The following is a 27,074-nucleotide window of genomic DNA, read 5'->3' as shown; positions in this document are numbered from 1 at the left end:
AATTGGCCCTAGACCTAGACTGTGATACATCCACTACATGGTACATACATAAACATAAGACACATGACTATATAAAATGTATTTACATTTTGCAAAGGGACAGGGAAGTGAGGGTAAAAACTAAAGAACTACAGGTAAACTATGAGTCCACATGGGAATTTAGACTAAATAGCAGCTCTTGCAAACTTCCTCGTGCTATTGTAATATTGGTGCTGCCTGGTATGTCATGAGAAAATCCTGCGAGCAAGCTGTGCTCAGGCATCCAGCACACCCATTAGGCTCTGGTTATTACTGGGACGGCTCACAACAAAAGTGGAACCACGCCTTGTTACTATGGAGACGCGTCCCATTCATCCACGTGCAGAGATACTGAGATAGAATCAGCTTGGAGCTCTCGGTGCAGTTACTCCTGATCAAAGTCTGTGTGCAACTACACCAAGCCTGCTGCACAGAGTACGTTATTTTATGGCGGCAGTATTTAGAAAATGAGAAAAAATCTTTGCGTTTAAAACAAGCATAATAACTTATTTTGCCTGTTACTCGGCACTGGAGGCGGCTGCAGCGTGCAGCAGAGAAAAGGATGGAGGCTGCTGGGGCGGATCAGCAGGTTAAAGGGAAGCTACGGACTAAACATGACAAGCAGCCTGCCAGAGCAACTGCTGAGCACAGCGACAGAAGCAAGACGAACGCAAAAAAGAAACAGAAAGAGAAACACGACCAGAAGACCAGTTCTAATAACAAGAAGAGAGGCCGCACGTCCAGCAGCACTACCCCCTCGTCAGATCATGGGACAGGTGAGAGAGAATAATATTCATGTACAGGAATGAAAGTGCAGAGAATGCTTGGGGGGTGCAGAGAATGCTTGTCTATACTGTCCTATCACCAAATAACTCACAAGATAAATATCTTGTGCCTAGGCATAATTACCCAACATCAATGAACTCTGCATTTTTAAGCACTTTTTTTTATAGTGTGGGGAAAGTAAAATGAGCAGATAGTAACACAGACAGTACTCACACTACATAGAATTATTTTCTAGACAGAGTTTAAAGTGAACCAAGGCGGCAGAAAAAGAAAAGTTAGGCCTGGTGCACACCGATCGGTTTTTGAAGCGATCCGCAAATCGCTGCCGCCTTGGAAAATGCTTGGCTAATGTATCTCAATGGGCTGGTGCACACCAGCGGTTTGCGTTTTTTAACCAACCGCAAACGTGGGTCCTGCAGCGGTTTTCAGAAGCGTTTCTGCCTTAATATAAAGTATAGCAAAAGCTCAAACCGCTCTGGAAAACGCTATATCAGAGCGGGTTTCCAGGCGTTTTTGTTACAGAAGCTGTTCAGTAACAGCTTTTACTGTAACAATATTTGTAATCTGCTACACAAAAACGCTCCCAAAAACGCTAGGCATGAAAACGTCTCTAAACATGCCTAGAATCGCTCTGAAATCTGCTCCAAAAACCTCTAGCAGTTTTGGTTTGCACTGCAGCACTGGACCTCAGTTACCTAGGTAGAGGGAAGCCTCTGTATAGTACACAGTACATTGGCTTCTCATCTCCCCCCCGCCCCCACTGTTGCCACGCACAGACCCTCTGAACTTATCTGACAAGCTTGTTGTGTATGTTGTGGTTAGTGATGAGCAGGGGCGTCGCTAGCCCTGTTTTAGGGGGGCACGTGCCCCCAATCTTTCCTGGGGTGCCACGGATCTCCGCCCGGCCGCCCCCTCTGTCAAGACTCAGCGGCTCCCTCCAGCCGCCGCGTCACTGACAGTCTCAGACCTCAGGATCAGGCGGCGAGCCGGCGACCAATCGTGCGGGCGCTAGGACCCAGCGCCCGCACTGATATGCGGAAGTGACATCACTTCCGCATATCGAGCGGGTGCGTCCAGCGCCTGCTCGTACATCTGGTCGGGTCGCCGCTGATCCTGAGGTCTGCTGAGAGGTAGGGGGGGAGCGGGGGCGGCGGCTAGAGGGGGGGCCTCCCTGTCACTCACTCACTCACTCACCAAAGGGGCTCCCTGGCACGCACTCACTCCCTAAAGGGGCTCCCTGGCACGCACTCACTCCCTAAAGGGGCTCCCTGGCACTCACTCACTGCCTAAAGGGGCTCCCTGTCACTCACTCACTCCCTAAAGGGGCTCCCTGTCACTCACTCACTCCCTAAAGGGGGTCCCTGTCACTCACTCCCTAAAGGGGCTACCTGTCACTCACTCACTCCCTAAAGGGGCTCCCTGTCACTCACTCACTCCCTAAAGGGGCTCCCCTGGCACTCACTCACTCCCTAAAGGGGCTCCCTGGCACTCACTCACTCCCTAAAGGGGCTCCCTGGCACGCACTCACTCCCTAAAGGGGCTCCCTGGCACTCACTCACTCCCTAAAGGGGCTCCCTGTCACTCACTCACTCCCTAAAGGGGCTCCCTGTCACTCACTCACTCCCTAAAGGGGCTCCCTGGCACGCACCCACTCCCTAAAGGGGCTCCCTGGCACGCACTCACTCCCTAAAGGGGCTCCCTGTCACTCATTCACTCCCTAAAGGGGCTCCCTGTCACTCACTCACTCCCTAAAGGGGCTCCCCTGGCACTCACTCACTCCCTAAAGGGGCTCCCTGGCACGCACTCACTCCCTAAAGGGGCTCCCTGGCACGCACCCACTCCCTAAAGGGGCTCCCTGGCATGCACCCACTCCCTAAAGGGGCTCCCTGGCATGCACCCACTCCCTAAAGGGGCTCCCTGGCACGCACCCACTCCCTAAAGGGGCTCCCTGGCACGCACTCACTCCCTAAAGGGGCTCCCTGTCACTCACTCACTCAAGGGGCTCCCTGTCACTCACTCCCTAAAGGGGCTCCCTGTCACTCACTCACTCCCTAAAGGGGCTCCCTGTCACTCACTCCCTAAAGGGGCTCCCTGTCACTCACTCACTCCCTAAAGGGGCTCCCTGGCACGCACTCACTCCCTAAAGGGGCTCCCTGGCACGCACTCACTCCCTAAAGGGGCTCCCTGGCACGCACTCACTCCCTAAAGGGGCTCCCTGGCACGCACTCACTTCCTAAAGGGGCTCCCTGGCACTCACTCACTTCCTAAAGGGGCTCCCTGGCACTCACTCACTCCCTAAAGGGCCTCCCTGTCACTCACTCACTCCCTAAAGGGCCTCCCTGTCACTCACTCACTCCCTAAAGGGGCTCCCTGTCACTCACTCACTGCCTAAAGGGGCTCCCTGTCACTCACTCACTGCCTAAAGGGGCTTCCTGTCACTCACTCACTGCCTAAAGGGGCTCCCTGGCACTCACTCACTGCCTAAAGGGGCTTCCTGTCACTCACTCACTGCCTAAAGGGGCTCCCTGGCACTCACTCACTACCTAAAGGTGCTCCCTGTCACTCACTATCGGGGTCCCTGTCACTCACTACCTAACTGGAGGCGCCTGTCACTCACTAGCTAACCTGGGGGTCCCTGTCACTCACTACCTAACTTGGGGGGGCTACCATATTAAGGGGGCATTCTGCCTATTTATGTGAAATGCTGTCTATTTATGTGCCTCATGACTGCTGAATGTGTCTTGTTGGGAGCCTTATGATTTGTTGGGGGCCTCATGATTGCTAAATTTGTCTTGTTGGGGGCCTCATGATTTGTTGGGGGCCTCATGATTGCTGAATTTGTCTTGTTGGGGGCCTCATGATTGCTGAATTTGTCTTGTTGGGGGCCTCATGATTTGTTGGAGGCCTCATGATTGCTGAATTTGTCTTGTTGGGGGCCTCCTGATTTGTTGGGGGCCTCATGATTGCTGAATATGTCTTGTTGGGGGTCACATGATTGCTAACTGCGAGACTATGGGAAAAGCTGAATCCTTATCATATGAGACAATAGCATTAAACCTACTTTTTTAGCGTTTTAAAACAGAAAATAAAACTGGGAGGTTCTAAAAAATTGAATACATTTTTCAGGAGTAGGATGGATGAAATTGTTTATCTTCACAGTTTATTTTCAACTTGGATTTTCCATAATGTTCATGTATGAGTTAAAACGTTTGTACAGTATTTAGTTTAAATTGCTGTTGCCACTTTGCGATAGATACCGGTAAGTGACTTTTGGGTTGCAGTTTGGGCACTCGGCCTCCAAAAGGTTCGCCACCACTGTCCTAATCTGATGTCCCACCATTGCTAGGTTCATGTAAATTTGTCTCCACCCGTTACCACACCTATATTCTGGTCCATGGCCCACCCATTTTTTGGTGCGGCGCGATAAGCACGCCGCACAACGTGATCGTCATATTTTTGGCACGCTAGCTGCAGTGTGCTGAATTCTGCTGCCTACAGTATGTACAGTATACGCTGTTCTCTAGTGCTTGCACTGTGTGCTGATTTACCTCCAGTGTGTACAGTGTAAGGTGTTACTCTGTGCCTTTATTGATTGTAAACCAGCTGTATTGTATGCTGATCCCTGCTACTTTCAGTATGTACAGTATTAGCTGTAAAGCCTGGTACACACATACAATTTTGATTAGCCAATTTTAGCTCTGTTCATAAAATTCATTGTCTGTTGGCCCACTTACTGCACGGGGGTGGGAAATTGGGGGTCAGTGATTGACCAATCAAAATTGTATGTGCGTATACATCTTTGATCTATGCCTATACTGATTGTAAATGATCGAAATAAAGGACAGGGGGCTCCGTCCAATATTTCGATGGGCAGGCCCGTTATCCGTAGCTTACACCGCTGCTAAGTTCATGTACATTTGGCCACACCCATGGCCACGCCCACTCACCGCCGCATGTACCTCCCCGCCTGGTGCCCACAGGTGCCACTGATCTCCAAGGACCCTAGAAACGCCCCTGGTGATGAGCAACGGGTGAATTCTGAACTGGTTTTATTCAGAATTCATTGAGGTAATTAGCAAACCTGCGTGAATGAATTCCAAATACCTGGATGAATTCTGAATAAAACCTATTCGGAATTCATCTGTTGCTCATCCCTGGTTGCGGTTGATGCGATGTCTGCCATGCATGAGCGTGGCCGTTCTGCGCCTGCCCTAGTAAAGTCATGCCTGCACAGTAATCTGTAGCTGCTCATCCATTAGCAGCTCTGATATTGCGCTGGCAATGGCCGTACAGTTGCAGTACAGCCATGCTCTTGCACATAGAGGAGCGCAGCTGCAAACTAAAGAGCCGCAATAGGGTCAAAGAGGATACAGGGAAGCCTCAGGAGGATCCAGGGGCTGTCCCTCTCCTTAGGTAAGTATCTAACTTCTTTTCTGCCACCTCTGGTCTGTTTTAGGCTACGTTCATAAATGGGCATTGCAATGTGTTCCCTGTAAAAGCAGGAATGCAATGAAAGTATATAAATTATAAAGCATGTTATCCGTTGAAGTATACAGTAAATGAAAAGTATGCTTCACTGTTAACGCATACATTTAGCGGTAAGGCACTGCATGCAGTGCATTGGAATGCCGCATGCCGTTGAACCGCACTAGCTGCACTGTGAACGTCGCATAGGTGGTGCTAAGCAGTGTGACTTTCCGTGTTACAATGTGGCCAATATGTCAGACCCCAATGCACCACTTTTTAGCCCAAACTTTTAATTTTATATTTTCATAGTGTGATGGAGGGTAACAACTGCTGTTAGGTTTTTAGAGAAGTTTGTAGTCCTGCAGGTGAGAATTGTTCTCGCTCACACCACCACCAGGATAGGAAGTGAGGGAAGTGTTCTCAGAACAATACAATATAATCTCATACAATAATGGAAAACTCACTTCCCAAACTATTATAACTCTCCAGAGATTGTACCTCACATCCTGTTCCTGTGGCATTAACAGTGAGATAAGAAATGGGAAGAAGTCACTGTAACCAAATTTCAGATTAGTAGTAAAATTATGGCAGATGTAGTAAAATTATGATTATGAGGTTCTAACTTTTTCCACTCTACAAAAATGTAAAATAAAATACTGAGCTAGAGTTCTACTTTAAAATAAGGCCCGGTTCATACCTGCGTTTTTTTTATGAATCCAGCCAGTGTGTTGTAAAACGTCAGTTTTCCATAGGTTCCTATTGTGCTGCAAAACATTCCGTTTCCGCTCCGCTGAGCGAAATGGTCAGGAAAATTGGGTCCTGCTGCATTTTTTTGTCTATTCAGTGGAATGGATCACAGAACTGTACGCCCGGTTCCGTTGGCAAAAGCTACTGTGTGTGAACTGAGCCTAAACCTAACAATAATCCAAATGCTGAAACATTACTTTTAATACCGCAGAAAGGCTAAGACACTCCTAAATAGGGAAAATCTTGGTTGAACTATATTCCTGGGGGAAGTGAATCTGAACTGGCAAAGTGCTCCTTGCAGTAACTACAAATCATGGCAAACTTTGGTGGAGCCCCCCAACATTCAGACCCTTTGCGTCGTCTATCCTGGTGACCCCCCCAGCTTTGGAGCGCATCTTCCAAGGGTCATAAAACAAGTGTGACCATCATAAATTTCACACCCATAGCAAGTGTAGTCACAAAAAAACAACCCAAAACCCTGATCTGAAGGTTGGACCTCTGTATCGGAGGATGTGAAGTTGTAGTTGGGGCCCTCATACAGTTCTGGACCCCTCTGCAGGGGCTGCTCCCCTGTAGTTACACTTCCAGATGTTTGTGTGCAGTACACCCTCCAGTCTGGAATTTCCATTGTGCAAGCCACAAGTTGCTGCACCTAAATGTGGTCATGTGCACGTAGGAACAGCTTTGTAGTTCCAAATCTCCAGCCACTGACATTTGCATGGGACAGTTAGCGGTCTGTAAAGTGGGTTGCCAGGAGCTGCCTGGGAGAAAATGTCACAGCAAACACCTGACTGTGGCGAATGTTTGGGAATTTTGCAATTTCTCATTTCATGTCTTCTTTAACCTCTTGAGGACCACAGGTTTATACCCCCCTAGTAACCAGACAATTTTTTTACAATTCAGCACTTCGCCACTTTAACGATTTATTGCTCGGTCATACAACTTACCACCCAAATGAATTTTACCTCCTTTTCTTCCGACTAATAAAGCTGTATTTTGGTGGTCTCTGATTGCTGCTGCTGCTGCTTTTTATTTCACTTTCATTTCCCCCCTTTTCTCCCCCCACCCCCCACCCCCCCTAAATTGGCCCTAGACTGCGATCCATACACTACAGTAACTTCTCATAGATATCAGCCTATGAGAGATATTAGAATGTGAACCACGCCTGCTGTTACAGCTGTCCCCTGTATAGCACTGCGCTAGATCACAGCAATGTAAATAGCTTTTTTTCCCTTTATTTCAGCCTGCCAGCTCCATCCGCGACTGGCTCATCACGGATCCCTGCACAGATCCCTGCTCTGTGTCTCGGCAGGGAACCTGCGCGAACGTGCGTGCATTCCCTGCTAATCCCGCCCACCGCTCTTTGACACCAATCAGTGTTAGGCGGTCCCCAGCGAGCCACTCTCCCACTGCCGATCGGCGTTAGGTCGGGAGGTGGTTAACATACCTTTCTACAACTTAATCAGTTAAAATGGTTGCAAGGCATGTTGCAGTAGTTTGGGCACTGCTACAGGCTGCTATGTAATTAGCGTATATAGTGGCACCCAGCGTGTAATTTGGGCGTGGGAGTTTGCCTTTAGAATAGGCGAGCTCTGGCTATTGGTATAGCAGCAGTGGAGCGGCCATAGGCGCTAGGCTATGCTATAATCAAGTGGAAGGTGGCAAATTAGATGTCAAGTTATCAGAGAATCGGTAACAGATGCTCAGATATAGTAATATAGTTGAGCCCCAGGGGATAAGTTAGGCACTGGGTTATTGGAGGAGCAATGGGAGATAGGTAATAAGTGCACAGTTATAATATAGCCGGGCGCTGCAGGCTCATTTAAGCACTGGGTTATCTACGGAGTGGCAAGGGAGCAGGTTTATGTAGGTAAGGGGGTTTAGTGTAAAGGTGGGTACACACGTCAGATAAAAGTCTTTGGAAAATGAAAGATCACAGACCAATTTTACCCCCTTTCATGTAGTATGAGAGCCATACTCTACACAGTCTATTCTATGGAGCTGAACTCCCCATCAGACAGAAATCTTTGCAAGATGCTGCACACAAAGATGCTGTACACATTCAAAAGATCAGTATCTGCAAATGGATCTTTTGCAGGGATTGATCTTTTGCAGATACTGATCTGTTGTATGTGTACAGCAGCTTTGTGTGCAGCATCTTGCAAAAATGTTTATCTGATGGGGAGTTCAGCTCCATAGAATAGACTGTGTAGAGTATGGCTCTCATACTACATGAAAGGGGGTAAAATTGGTCTGTGATCTTTCATTTTCCAAAGACTTTTATCTGACGTGTGTACCAACCTTTAGGCATGTAGAGGGGGGGTTTAGTGTTAGGAGTAGGTGGGGGAAGGTTATTGTTAGGACTTAAGATTAGAAGGGGATGGTTACAGTTGAGGATAGGATAGTATAATTACTGAAATTCTACGGGAATTAAGGATAGTAGAAACCTAAAACAAAAATCCTAATTCACGGTATATGGCTAATAGTAATAGGGGTAGAGGATCAACAACAGGACAGGCTGGCAACTGGTATTGTTTAACCCTCCTTGCGGTCTATTGAAAACCGCCAGGGGGCAGCGCAGCCGGTTTTGGTTTTTTTTAAATCATGTAGCGAGCTTAGGGCTCGCTACATGATAGCCGCTGTGCAGCGGCATCCTCCTAACCTCTTCGATCGCCTCCGGCGATCAGGAAATCCCGTTCAAAGAACGGGATTTCCTGGAGGGCTTCCCCCGTCGCCATGGCGACGGGGCGGGATGACGTCGGCGACGTCATGGACGTCGTGACGTCTAAGGGAGTCCCGATCCACCCCTCAGTGCTGCCTGGCGCTGATAGGCCAGGCAGCGCAGGGGTCTAGGGGGGGAGGCTCTGCAGCGACGCAGATAGCGCCGAATCGGCGCGGGGCAGCGGCAATCAGTGTGCTCACGCAGCTAGCAAAGTGCTAGCTGCGTACAGCAAAAGAAAAATTGCGCAAATCGGCCCAGCAGGGCCTGAGAAAACCTCCTGCGCGGCTTACTGCCACTAAGGTTAAAAGGAAATAAATATGGCAGGCAGACTCCATATCCCTTTTTACTTCAGGGGCCATATGCAATTTAAGTTTTCTCCTAGGAGATAACCTCTGAGGAGACAACCTAGGAGATAGCCTGTGCAGGATTAAACTTCATCTGTGTATGCATGTGTCATTATTGAGGTAAGCCACCTCTCTCTTTATTATTATAGCTGTTTTTAACACAGTTTTATGTAATTGGTCACCTCCCCCTCCCCCTTTGTCCTAGGAGACAATTTTTATATTCTGTTTAACAAAAAAGTGTTTCAGCACCTTGTAATTAAAAAAGCACAGTGATTATAAAGTACTATCAAAATGTTCTTGTTTGTCAATGGCTTAAAGAGGATCTGTAACATGAAAAGATCCCCTGGGGGGTACTCACTTCGGGTGGGGGAAGCCTCCGGATCCTAATGAGGCTTCCCACGCCGTCCTCCATCCGTCAGGGGTCTCGCTGCAGCCCTCTGTGGAGTCCGTGCAGCGGTGACGTCAATATTTACCTTCCTGGCTCCTGCGCAGGCGCTCTGACGGCTGTCGGCTCCGAACTACACGGAAATACCCGATCGCCGTCGGATCTGCTCTACTGCGCAGGCGCAAGTTTCCGGCGCCTGCGCAGTAGAGCGGACCCGACTGAGATCGGGTATTTCCGTGTAGTTCGGAACGGAAAGCCGCCACAGCGCCCCCGCTGGAGCCAGCAAAGGTAAATATTGAACTGACAGTCGGCACAGTCGCCGGCTGTTCGGAGGGCTGCGGCGAGACCCCCGTGGGACAGAGGACGGCGTGGGAAGCCTCATTAGGATCCGGAGGCTTCCCCCACCCGAGGTGAGTACCCCCCAGGGGATCTTTTTAATGTTACAGAGTCTCTTTAAAGGGATTTTTTTTACAAGATGTGAAAATATCATCTAGGGGAAAAAGTTAATTGTATATGACCCCAGAGAGAGAGAGAGAGACACAGAGAGAGGCCTAGTGCACACCAGAGCGGTTCGGCTGCAGTTTGCGATCCGCTTGCGGGTGCGGATCTGCTAGGGTAATGTATTTCAATGGGCTGGTGCACACCAGAGCGGGAGGCGTTTTGCAGAAACGCATACTCCCGGGCTGCTGCAGATTTTGGATTGCGGATGCGTTTCTGCCTCAATGTTAAGTATAGGAAAAACGCAAACCGCTCTGAAAAACGGCACTTCAGAGCGGTTTGCCAGGCGTTTTTTGTTACAGTAGCTGTTCAGTAACAGCTTTACTGTAACAATACATGAAATCTACTACACCAAAACCGCTACACAAAACCGCAAAACGCTAGCTGAAACGCTGCATAAAAATAAGAAAAAGCGTTTCAAAATCTGCTAGCATTTTGCGGATCTGCTAGCGGTTTTTGGTGTGCACCAGCCCAGAGAGAGAGTGTGTGCATGCACTTCCCATTGCAGGGCCAATGCAATAGTGATTGGATGAAAAATGTATGGATAAAGTATTGTTATTCTCAGGCACTGACTTATGCTACGTACACACATGCGACAACGATCGTTCGTTGAGAACGACGAACGAACTTTTAATTGATGAAAGAACGACCTAAGTAAAGATAGTTTTAAAAGGTGTGTAACGATCTGATCGTTAGAACGAACGTTACATCACGTAAAGCAACTATTGCGCCTGCGCATAAAAATGAAAAGTTTCACAGAGAAATAGTGAAATGCGCATGTCAAGCCTAGTACGAACGACCGTTTCCAACGATGTACTACTTTTGCAAACGATCGTCGTTGGTTAAAATCCGCCAGACAGAACTTTCTTTTGTAGCGATTTGGCTCGTTTGTCGTTGGCCTTAATAGTCGGTGGTTCGTTTTTTGTAACGATCGTCGTTGGTAAAGATCGGGGAACGATCGTTACAAACGACTATAGTCGCATGTGTGTACGCACCTTTAGGCTTGCACAGATATCCAGTATATGCCTAATCCATCTGCTAACTTTTGGGTCAGGTGACAATCATCATATGTCATCATATGTCTGTGCTGGGAATATCCTCTGCTGATTCCTGCCTGTAAAAATCAGTAGCGTTTACGGAATGTAAGGAGTACAGTAAGTTACTTACAATGCCTGCTAGTCACTCCTACCACGAGTACATCAGATGCTGGACCTGTTGTAGATGGCTTTAACATTGCCACTGAAAGTAGTTCAAGCAAACATGAAGTGAAAAAAAAAGTTATGAGATAACAAATTGTATGCGTAGTACAGCTAAAGAAATAGAACATAAGAAGCAACGAAAAAAAGTCTCATGTTGTTATCCAGTACAGGAAAAGTTAAAAAAAAAAAAAAAAACAAACTTCAGTTATCTATTCAAAAGAGCTTCTCTGAGCTCTTTCACCCACTGAGTCAAACACAGTCCTGTTTTCTGAAGCACTAAACAGCCAAGAAACAGTGAGAGACAGCTTGAGATAAGGTTTTACTGCAGGGAAGTTCAAAGGGTCATTATTTCTGCTTTGTTTTATAGCTTAAGGGCCCGTTAGCACTTGTGCGGTGGGAATCGCCGCGGTAAAAATTTGCATGCGGATGCAAATTTCGCATGCGGTTATATGCAAATTTTCATGCGAATTCGAATACGATTTCGCATGGATGACGATGTATGCGAATTTAACCATGGCAGTGCCTGTGTGCTTTTCCATTTATTCCATGCGAAATCGTATGCGAATTCGCATGACAATTTGCATACCAATACCGCATGCAAATTCCCTATTAAATACATTGTATGCGATTCGCATGGCGGTATGCAAATTCTGATGGCGCTGCTGTGCAGATTTTTTCTGAACAGAAAAACACAAAGGAATCTTGACAAGTGGAAACAGTCCCATCCACTTGTATAGCCCATGCGAATTCGCATGCAGCAAACGCATGCGGATTCGCGATAGTGGAAACGGGCCCTAAAAGACAGAGGGCTTGAATCAGTAAAGTGTGCTAACACTTAGCACGACAGTGAAAAGCCACTTTGCATGTGATATCATGTGCTAAGTTTCATTATAACGTGCTAATTATCATTATCATGTGCTAAGTATCATTATCATAATGGTACTTAGCACATGATAATGATACGTTGCACGTGCAAAGCCTTTACAGGTGATAATTGAGTTATCACGCTTTAGTGAATTGAGCCCAGAGTGTAGTTTCTAAGCTGACAAAATGATGCAATGGTATAAAAAAGCTATATAACTGAAAATAAAAATATGCAATTCATTATATCATAAGTTTTTTTCAGGTTTGCTTTAAAGCTTCCACCATCTTCAACAATTTATAAGGGAAATAATTCCTTCCTATTATTCCAGAAATAATTTACTATTTCCTTAGATGCCGCTTAATTATCTTGGGCAGTTCTATGAATGCTGTTCTTATTACCTGGAGCAGTAAAGAAGCACCAGTGTGTGTTTAGCTTCAACTCAGTATATTCCTGCTGACTGGCCTTAGTAAATCGGGCTCTTTGGCCAGTGTGCCGCGGCATGTTGCCTGGTGTGCCGTCCTCTTTCCCCCCCCCCCTCCCGCACGTCCCCGCGGCCGCCGCTGCTATTACCTTAGCAGCGGCCGCTCTCCCCTCTCCAGCGCATGTGTTTATTTAAGGCAAGCAGCGTATCTTCCGGCTGCTCTGTGATGCGCAGGAATCAGGGCTTGGTTACCATAGTAACGACGATACATATCGCCGCTACAGGAAGTCGCTGCCCTGCTTCATGTCGCATCACAGAGCAGCCGGGAGATACGCTGCTTGCCTTAAATAAACACATGCGCTGGAGAGGGGAGAGCGGCAGCTGTTAAGGTAATAACAGCGGCGGGGACGGGCGGGGGGCACCACCTACCCATACTGGGGCACTATACTAGCTATACTGGGGCACTATACTGGGGCACTATTCTGGCTATACTGGGGCACTATTCTGGCTATACTGGGGCACTATTCTGGCTATACTGGGGGCATTATACTGGCTATACTGGGGGCACGATTCTGGCTATACTGGGGCACTATTCTGGCTATACTGGGGCACTATTCTGGCTATACTGGGGCACTATACTGGCTATACTGGGGCACTATTCTGGCTATACTGGGGCACTATACTGGGGGCACTATACTGGCTATGCTGGGGCACTATACTAGCTATACTGGGGCACTATTCTGGCTATACTGGGGCACTATACTGGGGCACTATTCTGGCTATACTGGGGCACTATTCTGGCTATACTGGGGCACTATTCTGGCTATACTGGGGCACTATTCTGGCTATACTGGGGCACTATACCGGCTATACTGGGGGCACTATACTGGGGCACTATACTAGCTATACTGAGGCAACTAAACTCCCTCCTACACTGGGGCAACTATGCTAGCTATGCAGCCGCACCCCAGCCCCCCCCCCCCCCCCCATAGCTAGCTGCGCACGGCACTGTCCACTAGGTCGCGCAAACACCCCCCCCCCCCCCCCCCCCCGCCGTTCCCCGGAGAAAAATTTGGTCAGAAAGTGTTCCCCGGGCCGGAAAAGGTTGGGAACCACTGGCCTAGTGCACACCAGAGCGGTTCGGCTGCGGTTTGCGATCCGCTTGCGGGTGCGGATCCGCTAGGGTAATGTATTTCAGGGCTGGTGCACACCGAGCGGCTTTTTCAGCGTTTCTGCAGCCGCTTGCGGCTGCGGATACGCTTGGTCAATGTATCTCAATGGGGGTGTTCACACCAGAGCGGGAGGCGTTTTGCTGAAACGCATACTACCGGGATGAGGCATTTTTTGGATTGTGGATCCGTTTCTGCCTCAATGTTAAGTATAGGAAAAACGCAAACCGTTTTGAAAAACGGCAGTTCAGAGCGGTTTTGCAGGCGTTTTTGTTACAGAAGCTGTTCAGTAACAGCTTTACTGTAACAATATATGAAATGTACTATACTGAAATCCGCTGCAGCAATCCGTAAAACGCTAGCAAAACGCCATAGAAAAAGAAAAAAAAGCGTTTAAAAATCTGCAAGCATTTTGCGGATCTGCTATCGGTTTTTGGTGTGCACCAGGCCTCAATGGGCTGGTGCACACCAGAGTGGGAGGCGTTTTGCAGAAACGCATACTCCCAGGCTGCTGCAGATTTTGGATTGCGGAGGCGTTTCTGCCTCAATGTTAAGTATAGGAAAAACGCAAACCGCTCTGAAAAACGGCACTTCAGAGCGGTTTGCCAGGCGTTTTTTGTTACAGTAGCTGTTCAGTAACAGCTTTACTGTAACAATACATGAAATCTACTACACCAAAAACGCTTCACAAAACCGCAAAATGCTAGCTGAAACGCTACAGAAAAAGAAGAAAAAGCGTTTCAAAATCTGCTAGCATTTTGCGGATCTGCTAGCGGTTTTTGGTGTGCACCAGGCCTATGTGTAGTTTAGATTTGTATTTATGTTGATGGAAGAAGTGACAGGTTTACTTCAGTGGACAGACTGAGATCGGAACGAAGGTGGAACCTCTGAAGTATTGTTTCAAATGTTTGGCTGAAACATTTAAGCCATATAACCAAATGCCAGAAAGTATCAAAAGGAATAAATAGAAGGCCTGTTCAGACATCCTCCGAGCAGCAAATACCTGCTCAGACAGGCACAAGTACATGGATCATCTTTAGTCATAACATGATCTACAGTACAAGACCTTTAATTCTTTCCAGATTACTTTTCACAATGAATAGGAATGGCTCATTATGCTGCCAACTGTTTCTTGGCATTGCTTACACAAACAAGCTGGAAGAAACATTACATACATTTAAAGGAATAAAGCAACAATACAGTTTGCGAAGAAGGAATTTTATTATCTTGTTAAGGCAGATGATGCATTTTCTTTTCATTTCCGGATAGGGTCGTATATGCGCTCTGTGAGCTGAATGCTGGCTACGTATTGTACAATCACACTCTACAATATTTACATGATATAAAATGTCAGCATTTCAGCAAATACATAGTGGGTGATACAGTCATGCCCAATGCTTAGAGTAAGATTGCATAATCAACACTAGGGGGGAGGGACCTGCCAGAGGCTTACAATCTAAAAGGTGGTGTAGAGACAATTGGTGCGCTTGTTGAGAGAGTGCCCAATACGTTCTGTATTATGGTACTTATGCGGGGGGAGTAGGCTTGTATGAAAAGGTGAGTCTTGAGGGCTAGTTTGAAGGTATTAAAGGTGGGTGATGGCTGGTGGGAGCGAGCTTCAGAGAGTGTGGAAGCCCTGGTGAAGTCCTGCAATCATGCATGGGAATAAGATATGCGCAGTGCGAACAGGCGCAGGTGGTTGGAGGATCTGACGGGACGAGCCATGATATTCCTGTGGACAAGATTGGAGCTGTAGGTCAGGCAGGTCGTGTGCACCGATTTGTATGCCAAGCACAGAATTTTGAAATTGATCCTGAAGCAGATGGGGAGCCAGTGGAGGGCTTTAGAGATGGGACTTGTAGTGGCGCTGCAGTGAGAGGCTGGCTGCTGCATTCATTGAAGGGGGTCAACATGGTTTAAGAGGAGGCTTGATAAAAGGGAAATTCAATAGTCCAGGATGACAAGCGCTAACAAAACAATCATGTTTATTTTTTTTATGTAAATATGTGTTTATTTATTTTTTAATAAACTGTACTATTTTTTTTTATTTTATCCTGGACCCTCTCTCCCTCCCCCCTGCCAGCCAATCACTGTGATCAGCTGTCATAGGCTTCAGCCTATGACAGCCGATCACTCCCCAGACTCAGGAGGGGACAGCCGTGTCACACGGCTGTCCTCAGTACAGCGCTGCTGCTGATCGCAGCGCTGTACTGTGCAATTAGACGGCGATTGCCGCTCAGAGACTGAAGGCAGGGTGGAGCTCCGCCCCCCAAGCAGGAGATGCGCGCGCAGCATGCGCACGATCTCCTGCAAACTGCTGCCCCAGGACTTTACGCCAAACGGCGTCAGGCGGTCCTGGGGCTGCCGCCGCAGCAACGTCCATCGGCGTGACGTGGTCGGCAAGCAGTTAAAGAAGAACTTTAACCAAAGATTAAACTTCATTCCAATCAGTAGCTGATATGCCCTTTCCCACAAGAAATCTTTATCTTTTTTCTCTAATAGATCTTCAGGAGGTGTCTGTATGGCTGATATTGTGGTAAAACTCCTCCCTCAGTTTGATGTCATGACCATGGTCCTGACAGTTTGCTGTCTGTGAACCTTGTTGCATTGTGGGAAATAGTGGCTTTTTCCAACTGGGAGGCAAGCAGTATCTCCCTCTGCGCATAGAACTCACAGTAACGAACATTCAGTAAAGATCACCTGGCAGAACAAAAGATGTCACCACCAGTGTTAAATTCCAGAATGTAAATCAGGGAGAGGAAAGATTTTACAATGAGCAAGAGGAAAGATTTTACAATGAGCAAACACAGGCTAAATAATTTATAAATGAATATTTTTAAAAAGTAAGCAATATTTTTTTTCATATGTTATGAAAAACGTTAGATTTTATGAATACATAATAATTACTACCGAGGTTAAAGCCATACATTATGCAATGTTTTTAATTGATTAGACATTGAACTTGATACAAACTTAGAAATAAATAAAGTTAATTAAAAACATGTGCCTCAGTCAACTGATTTCCATCAAAATAACAACTGAACTTTGCACAGGAAAGGCCATTATTTTATTGATTGGGTGCAGGCAGGAGCAACAGGAAATCCTAAAGGCTCACACACACATGAGACTATAGTCTTTGGAAAATGAAAGATCACAGACCAATCTTACCACCCTTCATGTAGTATGAGAGCCATACCTACACAGTCTTTTCTATGGAGCTGAACTCCCCATCAGAAAAAAATCTTTGCAAGATGCTGCACACACAGATGCTGTACAGACACAAAAGATCAGTATCTGCAAAAGATCTGTTCCTGCCAAAGATCCGTTCCTGCAAATTGCATTCATAGTCTATGAGATCTGCAGATCATCATACACACCTTGTTTAACTGACATTCATCTGCAGATCAGACAATTATCTGCAGATCTGAAAATCCATCCTGGTGGATCTGATCTGCAGATGAATGTCTGTTAAACAAGGTGTGTATGATGATCTGCAGATGTCATAAGGTTCGTATACACGTCCGATAAAGATCGTTCGTTACAAACGATTCGTGACGTTTACACGATATTCAAATTAGACCGAAAAGATCGTTCGTAATCAACGATTGTGTACACACGTAAACGATATAAGTATAAAGTACTGAACGACGAACGATAAAAAAATGCGTGCGCAAACAGAAGTGACGTTATGACAGGCAATAAGAACATGCGTACTACTCCACAGATAATCATTATCGGACGATCTTTGTACACACGGCAACGATTGAACGATTATCTCTCGAAAAAATCCGCCGGGTTGGATTGGCCGGATTGAACGATAACGGTCGTTATCGTCCAAGAAAACGATCGTTGGAAAATTTGGAGCGCACGATTATCGATCCGATTGTCGTTATCGTTCGTTTTTAAACGATCGTTATTGTACATGTGTACTCAGCTATAGACTATGAATGCATTTTGCAGGAACAGATATTTTGCAGGAACAGATCTTTTGCAGATACTGATCTTTTGAATGTCTACAGCATCTTTGTGTGCAGCATCTTGCAAAGATTTCTGTCTGATGGGGAGTTCAGCTCCATAGAAAAGACTGTGTAGGTATGGCTCTCATACTACATGGAAGGGGGTAAAATTGGTCTGTGATCTTGCCTTTTCCAAAGACTATGGTCTGATGTGTGTATGTGGCCTAAGTCGCAATGGGTTTGCATTGCACTGATCAGTACAATCAGTGGTGTCATTTGGCTGAAATCTGATTGAAACTGATAGGTGCAAGGCAGTAAAATAATCACTACTCTTGAATTGAGTTGCAATCAATGACATTGTTTGCTAGATTACACAATTGACACACATTATATTGGCTGAAGAATGTGTAACACATGAGACTGCCCGAGCACACGCATATCAATTATTGAATAAAACCATTACCTATCAAAAGACCACCATACCAGTTTACCAATAAATTGGCTGCTGGCACTTTTACTTGGCTACTTGTTTCCCTCAGGTCTTCGTTGTCTAGGTCTTCTTAGCACTGCTAGTTTCCCACTCTTGAATTACAAGTTTTCAAGACGCTGATGGCTTCCAGTCCACAGATATTTTTTTTCTATAGTTCCATGTTGTTTGCAATCGCACACAGCTATGCCTGTTTTTTTCTTGCCCAATTGAACTGGCTACTGAGCTGGGTGGCTACATATTGTTAAATATGCATGGTGCCCAGTCTATAAATATTCTTGCCTCATATCATACAGAGAGCACAAATGTGGGAAGTAACTGTAGTTTAGTCAGATTCCAGCTTATTAAAAAGAATGGGCAGATAGCAGAAATCCTGCTTTTGGCGATTGTTAACTCTCCAGTCGAGTACTTGCCGTACCCTCAACTGATTCGGGGTCTTGTGTATCGTCAGTATTTAAAGGGAACCTTAAGCCAAAAAAAATGAATTTTTCTCACCTGGGGCTTCCAATAGCCCCCTGCAGCTGTCCGGTGCCCTCGCAGCCTCGCTCCGATCCTCCTGTCCCCGCCGGAGACCACTTCCGGTTTCGCCGTCAGGACCCGACAGGCTGGGAACGCGAGTGATTCTTCACGTTCCCAGCCACAATAGCTCCCCCTATGCTGCTATAGGGCTTTGGGCTTAAGGTTACCTTTAAGACTAGCATCTCCTTTCTCTCCTTCTTAGGCCCAGTGCACACCAAAACCGCTAGCAGATCGTCAAAACGCTAGCGGTTTTGGGAACAGAGAGCAGATATTTGGCCGGGTGCACACCAAGCGGATTTTGTATGCGATCCACCAGCCGCATCAGCCAGTGAAAACGCTTGGCTGTTGTATTTTAATGTGTGGTGCACACCGGCGGTTTGAGGTTTTTTAGCAAACGCGCAGCAGGAGGTGCGTTTGCGGCTTGGCAAAAACCTCAAACCGCCGGTGTGCACCATCCCATTGCAATACATTAGCCAAGCATTTTTCCAGGCGGATGCGGCCGGCGGATCGCTCCAAAAACCGCTCGGTGTGCACTGGGCCTTAGACCCAATGTCACAGTATGGGCTGGTGCACACCAAGCGGGTTTTGTTGCGTTTTTACAGCCGCTTGCGGCTGTGGAAATGCGTGGGTAATGTATTGTAATGGGCTGGTGCACACCAGAGCGGGAGGCATTTTGTAGAAACGCATACAGGCTGCAGCATTTTTTGGATTTCGGAGGCGTTTCTGCCTCCAATGTAAAGTATAGGAAAAACGCAAACCGCTCTGAAAAACGCCAGTTCAGAGCGGTTTTGCAGGCGTTTTTGTTACAGAAGCTGTTCAGTAACAGCTTTACTGTAACAATATATGAAATCTGCTACACAAAAACCGCTACCCAAAACCGCAAAACGGTAGCAGAAATAATAGGAAAAAGTGTTTCAAAAACCGCTAGCGTTTTGCGGATCTGCTAGCGGGTTTTGGTGTGCACTAGGCCTAAGTGCTGGTAGGTGGCTCCTCTGGTTCTGCATGCCTGTATTGCCCAGTGGCATACTATTGACAAGAGGAGGTGCAGCTGCAGCACTGGGAGAGGGAGTAGAGTAAAGGTGCATACACACATCAGACTATAGTCTTTGGAAAATGAAAGATCACAGACCAATCTTACCACCCTTCATGTAGTATGAGAGCCATACTCCACACAGTCTTTTCTATGGAGCTGAACTCCACATCAGAAAAAAATCTTTGCAAGATGCTGCACACACAGATGCTGTACAGACACAAAAGATCAGTATCTGCAAAAGATCTGTTCCTGACAAAAATCCATTCCTGCAAATTGCAATGATAGTCTATGAGATCTGCAGATCATCATACACACATGATTTAACTGACATTCATCTGCAGATCAAGAAATCATCCGCAGATCTGAAAATCCATCCTGGTGGATCTGATCTGCAGATGAATGTCAGTTAAATCATGTGTGTATGATGATCTGCAGATCTCATAGACTATCATTGCAATTTGCAGGAATGGATTTTTGGCAGGAACAGATCTTTTGCAGATACTGATCTTTTGTGTCTGTACAGCATCTGTGTGTGCAGCATCTTGCAAAGATTTTTTTCTGATGGGGAGATCCGCTCCATAGAAAAGACTGTGTAGAGTATGGCTCTCATACTACATGAAGGGTGGTAAGATTGGTCTGTGATCTTTCATTTTCAAAAGACTATGGTCTGATGTGTGTATGTGGCCTAAGCCAGCTCCTGGGGCAAGTGGTCCATCCACTCATCTGTGTAGTGGACCTCTGTTTTGTGGCTCATGCAAGTGGAGCTTTTTTCTAACTATCTTCCAACTAATTCTGGGCATTAGTTTGTGACTTAAAGGATATCCGAGGTGAAAATAAACCGATGAGATAAACAATTCTATCTACCCTCATTCTCTTAAAAATGACTTTTTTAGATTTCTCCCAGTTTTATTTTATTTTTAAATCTACTTTTTAAGTTTTTACTGTTACATTGTCTCTGCTCAATGACACATACATTGAAGTATGCCAGAACTAAAATCTATGTATTATTGACTCTTTTTATCTCTTTCCTGCTTTCAGAAGCCATTTCCTGCTAGAAAAGTGCTTTACAGCTGTAATTCTTTACCTGTGAGGGCTTGTTTCCACTATAGCGAATCCGCATGCAGGCACTGCATGCGGATTCGCATAGGCAATACAAGTGGATGGGATTGTTTCCACTTGTGCGTCGTGCGGGTGCGTTTTGGTGTGCGGGGGAAATCTGCACGGCAGAGCCGTCAGATTTCGCGTGCGGCTGGAATGCGGGTGAATCGCCCGCAATGCTTTTAATAGGGAAATCGCATGCGGCTTTGTCATGCGGTTTTCCCCGCGATTTCGCATGCAATTTCGCATGTACTGCTATGACAATTTACACAGGCAGTGACATGGTTAAATTCGCCTGCTTCTTAGCCATGCGGAATCGCGGGGAAAACAGCATGCGGAAACGCATCCGCATGCGATTTCGTCCGCGGTGGAATCCAGGCGATTCCGCACCGCAACAGTGGAAACGAGCCCTAAGGGTTACACTACAGTCTGACCCGGTCCCGACCCGGACAGAAACTGTCACTTGCATACCTGATTTTTAACTCTTTCAGGCAGAGAAAGAATAAAAGGAACACAGCCTAGTTATTTGTGTGCTTGGAACTGTACATACACATGTCTAGCTCATCATCTCACATGTCACCCCGTGTATCCTTTAAAGAGACTCCGTAACAAAAATTGCATCCTGTTTTTTATCATCCTACATGTTCCAAAAGCTATTCTAATGTGTTCTGGCTAACTGCAGCACTTTCTACTATGACAGTCTCTGTAATAAATCAATGTATCTTTCCCCTGTCAGACTTGTCGGCCTGTGTCTGGAAGGCTGCCAAGTTCTTCAGTGTTGTGGTTCTGCTATGAACTCACCCTTTCTGGCCCCTCTATGCACACTGCCTGTGTGTTATTTAGATAAGAGAGAACAGAGAAGCTGCTCTAATCAGCTGGATAAATCGTCCTCTGAGCTGGCTGGGCTTTCACATACTGAGGAATTACAAACAAGGGCAAAGCTGTTTGCAAGAAGAAAAGAGCAGCCTGAAACTTCAGTGTATGGGGGAAAGAAACACACAAATGATCTCTTGAGATTCAAAAGGAATGCTGTATACAGCCTGCTTGTGTATGAATGTATTTTCTATGTGTGGACATACTGTACATCAACCTACTTCCTGTTTTGGTGGCCATTTTGTTTGTTTACAAACAAACTTTTTAAAACTGTTTTTAACCACTTTTAATGCGGCGAGGAGCGGCGAAATTGTGACAGAGGGTAATAGGAGATGTCCCCTAACGCACTGGTATGTTTACTTTTGAGCGATTTTAACAATACAGATTCTCTTTAAGAGAGAGTCTGAAGACTAATTAGAAGTGTTGTTGCTGCTACATTGATAACAAGAAGAAGAAAAAAAATACAGGTATACATTACATAGGTTATTGCCTTTTAATTCCCAGTCTAATTACACACCCTTGAATTATCCTTTAATGACGGGTTCCCATTTAATCACTTAGGGCCCTTTTCCACTTGAACGCTAGTGATTGCGATTCAGCAAATGCCCAAAATTTTGTGGCGATTTTCCGACGTTTGCGATCGCGATTTTGCTATGCTATGCACTGCATAGCAAAATAGCGGCAATAATCGCTCCGCATCGCGATCGGGTAAAAAACGAATCGCGGTAGTGGAAATGACCTACCGCGATTCCTATGTTAAAAGCAAACTGTAGCGACTTGAAAAATCACTAGCGGTTTGCGGTTTTGTGATTCAGCCATCGCAAACGCCGTAGTGGAAAAGGGCCCTTAAGGACCGGCTGAGATCTTCATGATCTGTGCTGGGTGGGCTCTTCAGCCCCCAGCACAGATCAGGTGGCAGGCAGGGCGATCAGACTTCCCCCCCCCCCTTTTTTCCCACTAGGGGGATGTCCTGCTGGGGGGGCCTTGTGCCTAGCGTGGGGGGGGGGGCTCCTCAAAGCCCCCCTCCACGGTGCTATTCCTCCCTCCCTCTCCTTCCCTCCCTCCCCTTCCCTCCGTCCTGTACCGCCTCTGTTAGGACTGTGACAGCAGCGCCGTACGATGTAAACACAGGGGATTATTTCCCCGTGTGTTTACATTTAGCCTGCGAGCCGCGATCGGAGGCTCGCAGGCTGTTCACGGGGACTACCTCCGTGAACTGACATGGAACGGCCGCTCCAACGAGTGGCCGTTTCCATGGAAACAAAGGAAAGACCAGCCGCCGCGCAGGGTCGTTAAGCGGTTAAATAGTGTACCTCCAATAATCTGTAAGACTTAAATTAAAATCTGCTGACCCTCTTTGACACCGCACTTGAAAGTTTTCAGGGTGTCCCTGGCCTGAGACCCATGTCTGGCTCTGATGCCTGGGTCTACAAATGAAATAGTTTGGAAGAATAGTGGTTATGAATATAGGAATTTATTGTCCACTGTAAAACTGAACATAAAGATGAGGCCACTAGATGGCACTCAAGTCACTTTAAAGTTTCCAAAAGCCCCTGTGCTAAAGGCATTGTAGATTCATAATTTCTACTTGCTGTTCTGTGTTAATATTTTTTGACCAAATTACCATACACGTTATATTGATTTTTATATTTTTTTACAACATTACAATACAAGTGACAGCTTACAAGAGATATGTATGTAAAATGATCTGAAATGGAATAAGATCTCTAACAGTGGCATGGTATCTGCATATACCTGCATTTTTTTTCTGTGTTTGTTCGACCATATAAAACGGCAGTTTTGGGTACAAATGTTGGATTATTATTCCCTAAAGAATGCTAATGATGGGCATATGGACTTGTTTTTTGCATTGTGGTGCAGTGCAATGCTCCTGCCGCATCACACCACAAGGCAAAACACCACACTCATATGACCCTGAGGCAGAGTGCGCTGATAGGGTCATATGCATAAGCGCCACACCCCCCACTCAGTGACGTACTCCCTGCTGGACAGGAAGTACGTCAGTGGGATTCTGGTCAGTCCCTGTATGCGCGCCACGACGCACCACGATCCGTTATATACACTATTTGCATCGCCCATAAACTTCCACGGTCCTTGCAGTAATGCGCTGCTGCCCTTGCATAGGCTCGGATACTTCCAATGCATCACAGAGTAATAGAGTAAGCCTACACCACAGCTTTGTTGCCTCCTGCTCCGTCACATGATGGATTAGTGCATGGCCAGGGGCTTAGCAATAGGGGATGCAGAGGTTGCAACTGCATCGGGCCCTTGGGCCAGTGGGGCCCTGAGGGTCCCTCCCTTAAGCACAGTATTAGCTCTCTATTGGTCCTGTGCTCATAATAATCACTTCTATAGATGCTTTGAATAGTGGTAATCATTAACACACTGTTCCCCATCCCCTTCTTGCACCCCTGACACTGTAGTTGCCATTGGCAGGTTTTGGTGTTCCGTATCAATTGTTAGGTATAGAGTGCTTGGGGGCCCCAATGTAAAACTTGCATCGGGGCCCACAGCTCCTTAGCTACGCTACTGTGCATGGCTGAACAGTGATCAGTAACCTTTCAGTGAGTTTCTTGCACTGGGTGGCAGTGGTTAGCAACCACTCGGGAGACTGGGGCAGATTTATCAGAGCCAGTGTATCAATTACACAGATCAACTATTTAGAATCCCTCATCTGGGCATCTACTACTACTCCTGTTGTGTTCCAGTTCTTACACTGGTTTTGAAAAACTGCTGACATTTAGTAGAAATGTTAATCAGTTAATCAGTTTTATTTTTGTTTAATGTTTTGCAGATAGGAGTGCCAGAAAGAGTGCAAAGAATCACCTTGTTATTCCTCCATCTTCAGAGCTGCAGGCCAGGACAACAAATGAATCCAATGTCCCTTCAGATGTCATGACAACGATAGCAAGTAATGGATCTGATGACACTAATGGTTTATCTACCACAACACAAGTCCTGGTCAATGAAAGCCTGAGGTGGGAGGGGGCTCTTGATGACCCAGCAGCGGAAGAAGAAAGAATCCATGAATATAAAATCAATAGGAGAAAGCGCTATCTGTTAGCAGCTCAGAAATCCTCCTGTAATACAAGTTTATCGCAAGGGCCAAGAGGCCTTCTCTCAACAGCTCACAACCAAGAGACTGGCTCCTGTGGGAAGAGTGATTCTGATGAACCTCTGACAAAGACTGATACAGAGAGCACAAGTAAAACAAAGCTGAGCTCCCATGTGTCCTACATGATCAAAAACCTGCTTCGTAGCAGTCCATGAGCCAGTTGTATTGTAAAGTCTGTGCTTTATATATGAAAGTTATTATTCAGGCATTCACCACCTACTTCCTGCTATGCAAGTCCGAGTGATATACAGAGAAGTAATTTTTCTGCTTTTCTTTTATTTGCATGCATGGGTAAGACTTGCATTATAGTGTGTTCTTTCTAAGGATGAGGTGAAAACGTAGGTGTTACTTGATGCGGGACAACTCACCTTGGTTGCTGCCTCTGGCCCCAGTGCTGAAATCCTCTCCATAATTCCTCCTTCCATTCCTGATATTTCCTTATTCTGGCTGTAAAGCAGTAAGTACCTAGAGGATGTAGAGTGGCATGGAGCACTGGCGCCAGAGGCACCGGGCCAAGGTGAGTTAACTCCCCTCCGGGCTGCCACCGCCTGCGCCAACTAACACTCAATTTAAGTTTCGTATCAGGTTAAACTGAATTTTACTTTCACCAATTTATCTTTTTCCTTCACATTTTCAGTTTTCCTGAATGCATAAAAAGTAAGTTGGATATGATTAACTAAACTGCATACTGTTGAATATATTTTTTTTAAGTAAACTTAGATAACTGACTGTTGGAAGTGAGATGAGATCAGTTCTGCAGTATATTGTTACATTTAATTGCAGTTTTCGTGACAAGATTTTCAAAATGTTTCATTGTTTTATTGTTCCTGCAATTTGACCAAACTGCCATCCATTCAAAGCACCTTGTGGCCAGGCACCCATCTAGCTACATCTCCTTTATGGAGGCAGAATCTGATCTGTAAGTACCACATGCTACATGTACACGACTCTGCCTGGGGCTGGAGCTGTAGAGAATTTACTAAGAATATACTCAGACTGCAATGTGGCAGTAACCCTGCATAGGCAGACACTTTGGGAAGCATTTTGCAAAATAGAATTTCCACTGAAATCGGAATTTTATTCTAATTCATTCTAAATTTTGTACATCTGATTTTCCATTGGTGAGTCCAATTCACGAATGTATCAATCTCTTTGTTACACTTGTGATAGCAAACAGACATAAATCTAACATTGAGGCTTTGGTCATTTTAAATAGCAAGTGTATGGGTTTTTTTTAATAATTTTGCGATCTGTAATAGTTCATATTTTAAATGACTACGTAACATGGCTTGTTTCCATAAATAACACCTAGTTTTTCATTTATTTGTATAATTTCTGATTTTATTATGCTCTTTCTGTACTGTCAGTCATTCAAGACCGTATCTGTCTTGGCAACATAACTTGCTTTGAGCTTCCTTGGTATGACCTGTTACCTTAAAGGGCTTGATTCACTAACCAGTGCTAACTCAGTTAGCACGTGTTCAGGCTTTGCACATGCAAACTAGGGTGCTAAGTAGTTTGCACGAGCAACGCTGTTGTTGTTTGTGTGCTATTTTAGCGTGCGTGCGGCGTTACGTGGTACGTGCGTATGGTGCTGCGCGCTACACTCCGTTCGCGTGATAAGCCGTGACTTAAGTTTCCTTAGTACATGAAGTCAATGCTTAACACGCTAGTTTGCACGCGAAGTGTTGCGCGCAAAACTTTAGCGTGTGGAGAGGCAGTTTGCACGTGCTAAGGGGCTTTTCACTGGCGTGCTAACACTTAGCATGCTTTAGTGAATCAAGCCCAATGTAACAGTGACCTTATGCATAGGAATTCTCAGCTATATCCTGTAACAGAAGTGTTTACTGATAGCCCAGCTCCCGTTTCTTAGCCTTACTTGCAGGGAAACTATGCAACTTAACTCAGCTTACTCCTGCATGTTTTCTTCTCCCCCCATTTTTGATTCCTCATGCCATTCCCTCTAGCAGAGCTGACAACATGATCAGAAAGTAGTGAGAATATAGGTGCTGCAGACAGAGGAGACCAGAGGGGATGGAGGCGAGTTGTTCCTACTACTCTTCTGCTGCGCTTTCTCTACAGTTGAGGGGGGAGCACGGAGGGGCCCCCAGGGAGAGGGAAGGAGAAGTCGGGACCCCTTTCCCGCAGCTGAATCCCAGTGTGGCCAGGGTTCCCATATCAATCGCTGCGCCCCTCCCCCTCACTGCGCCCGGGCCGACTCCCGCCTCGCCCACCCCTGGAAACTGTACTTTTAAGAGCTTGGGAATAACAGCCTTGCTGTTCAGCACACATCAAAAGTAAGAGAGATTTTTAACTTCAGTATTGCCTTTTTGGCTTCCTTCTAAACTGTT

At 46.2% G+C, this 27,074-nt stretch overlaps 1 protein-coding gene across 4 annotated transcripts in view; it reads left to right on the top strand.

Annotated features, from left to right (window-relative positions):
• The first annotated feature begins 375 nt into the window (after positions 1-375).
• Positions 376-27,074, top strand: part of LIAT1 (ligand of ATE1) — a 140,332-nt gene continuing 113,633 nt past the window's right edge. For 3 of the 4 annotated variants that reach the window (XR_011026233.1, XR_011026232.1, XR_011026234.1), the window contains exons 1-2: positions 376-794; positions 24,403-24,978. Coding sequence is in view for 1 of the 4 variants with exons in the window: in XM_068268623.1 (XP_068124724.1) it covers positions 581-794; positions 24,403-24,878 (690 nt within the window). In the remaining 3 variants the exon portion in view is untranslated. Of the gene's footprint in view, positions 795-24,402; positions 25,946-27,074 lie in introns of those variants that run through there. The other variant, XM_068268623.1, reaches the window with a different exon arrangement.

Source organism: Hyperolius riggenbachi, chromosome 2, assembly GCF_040937935.1.
Source record: "Hyperolius riggenbachi isolate aHypRig1 chromosome 2, aHypRig1.pri, whole genome shotgun sequence".
NCBI lineage: Eukaryota > Metazoa > Chordata > Amphibia > Anura > Hyperoliidae > Hyperolius > Hyperolius riggenbachi.
This window is presented reverse-complemented; position numbering and strand designations above follow the sequence as displayed.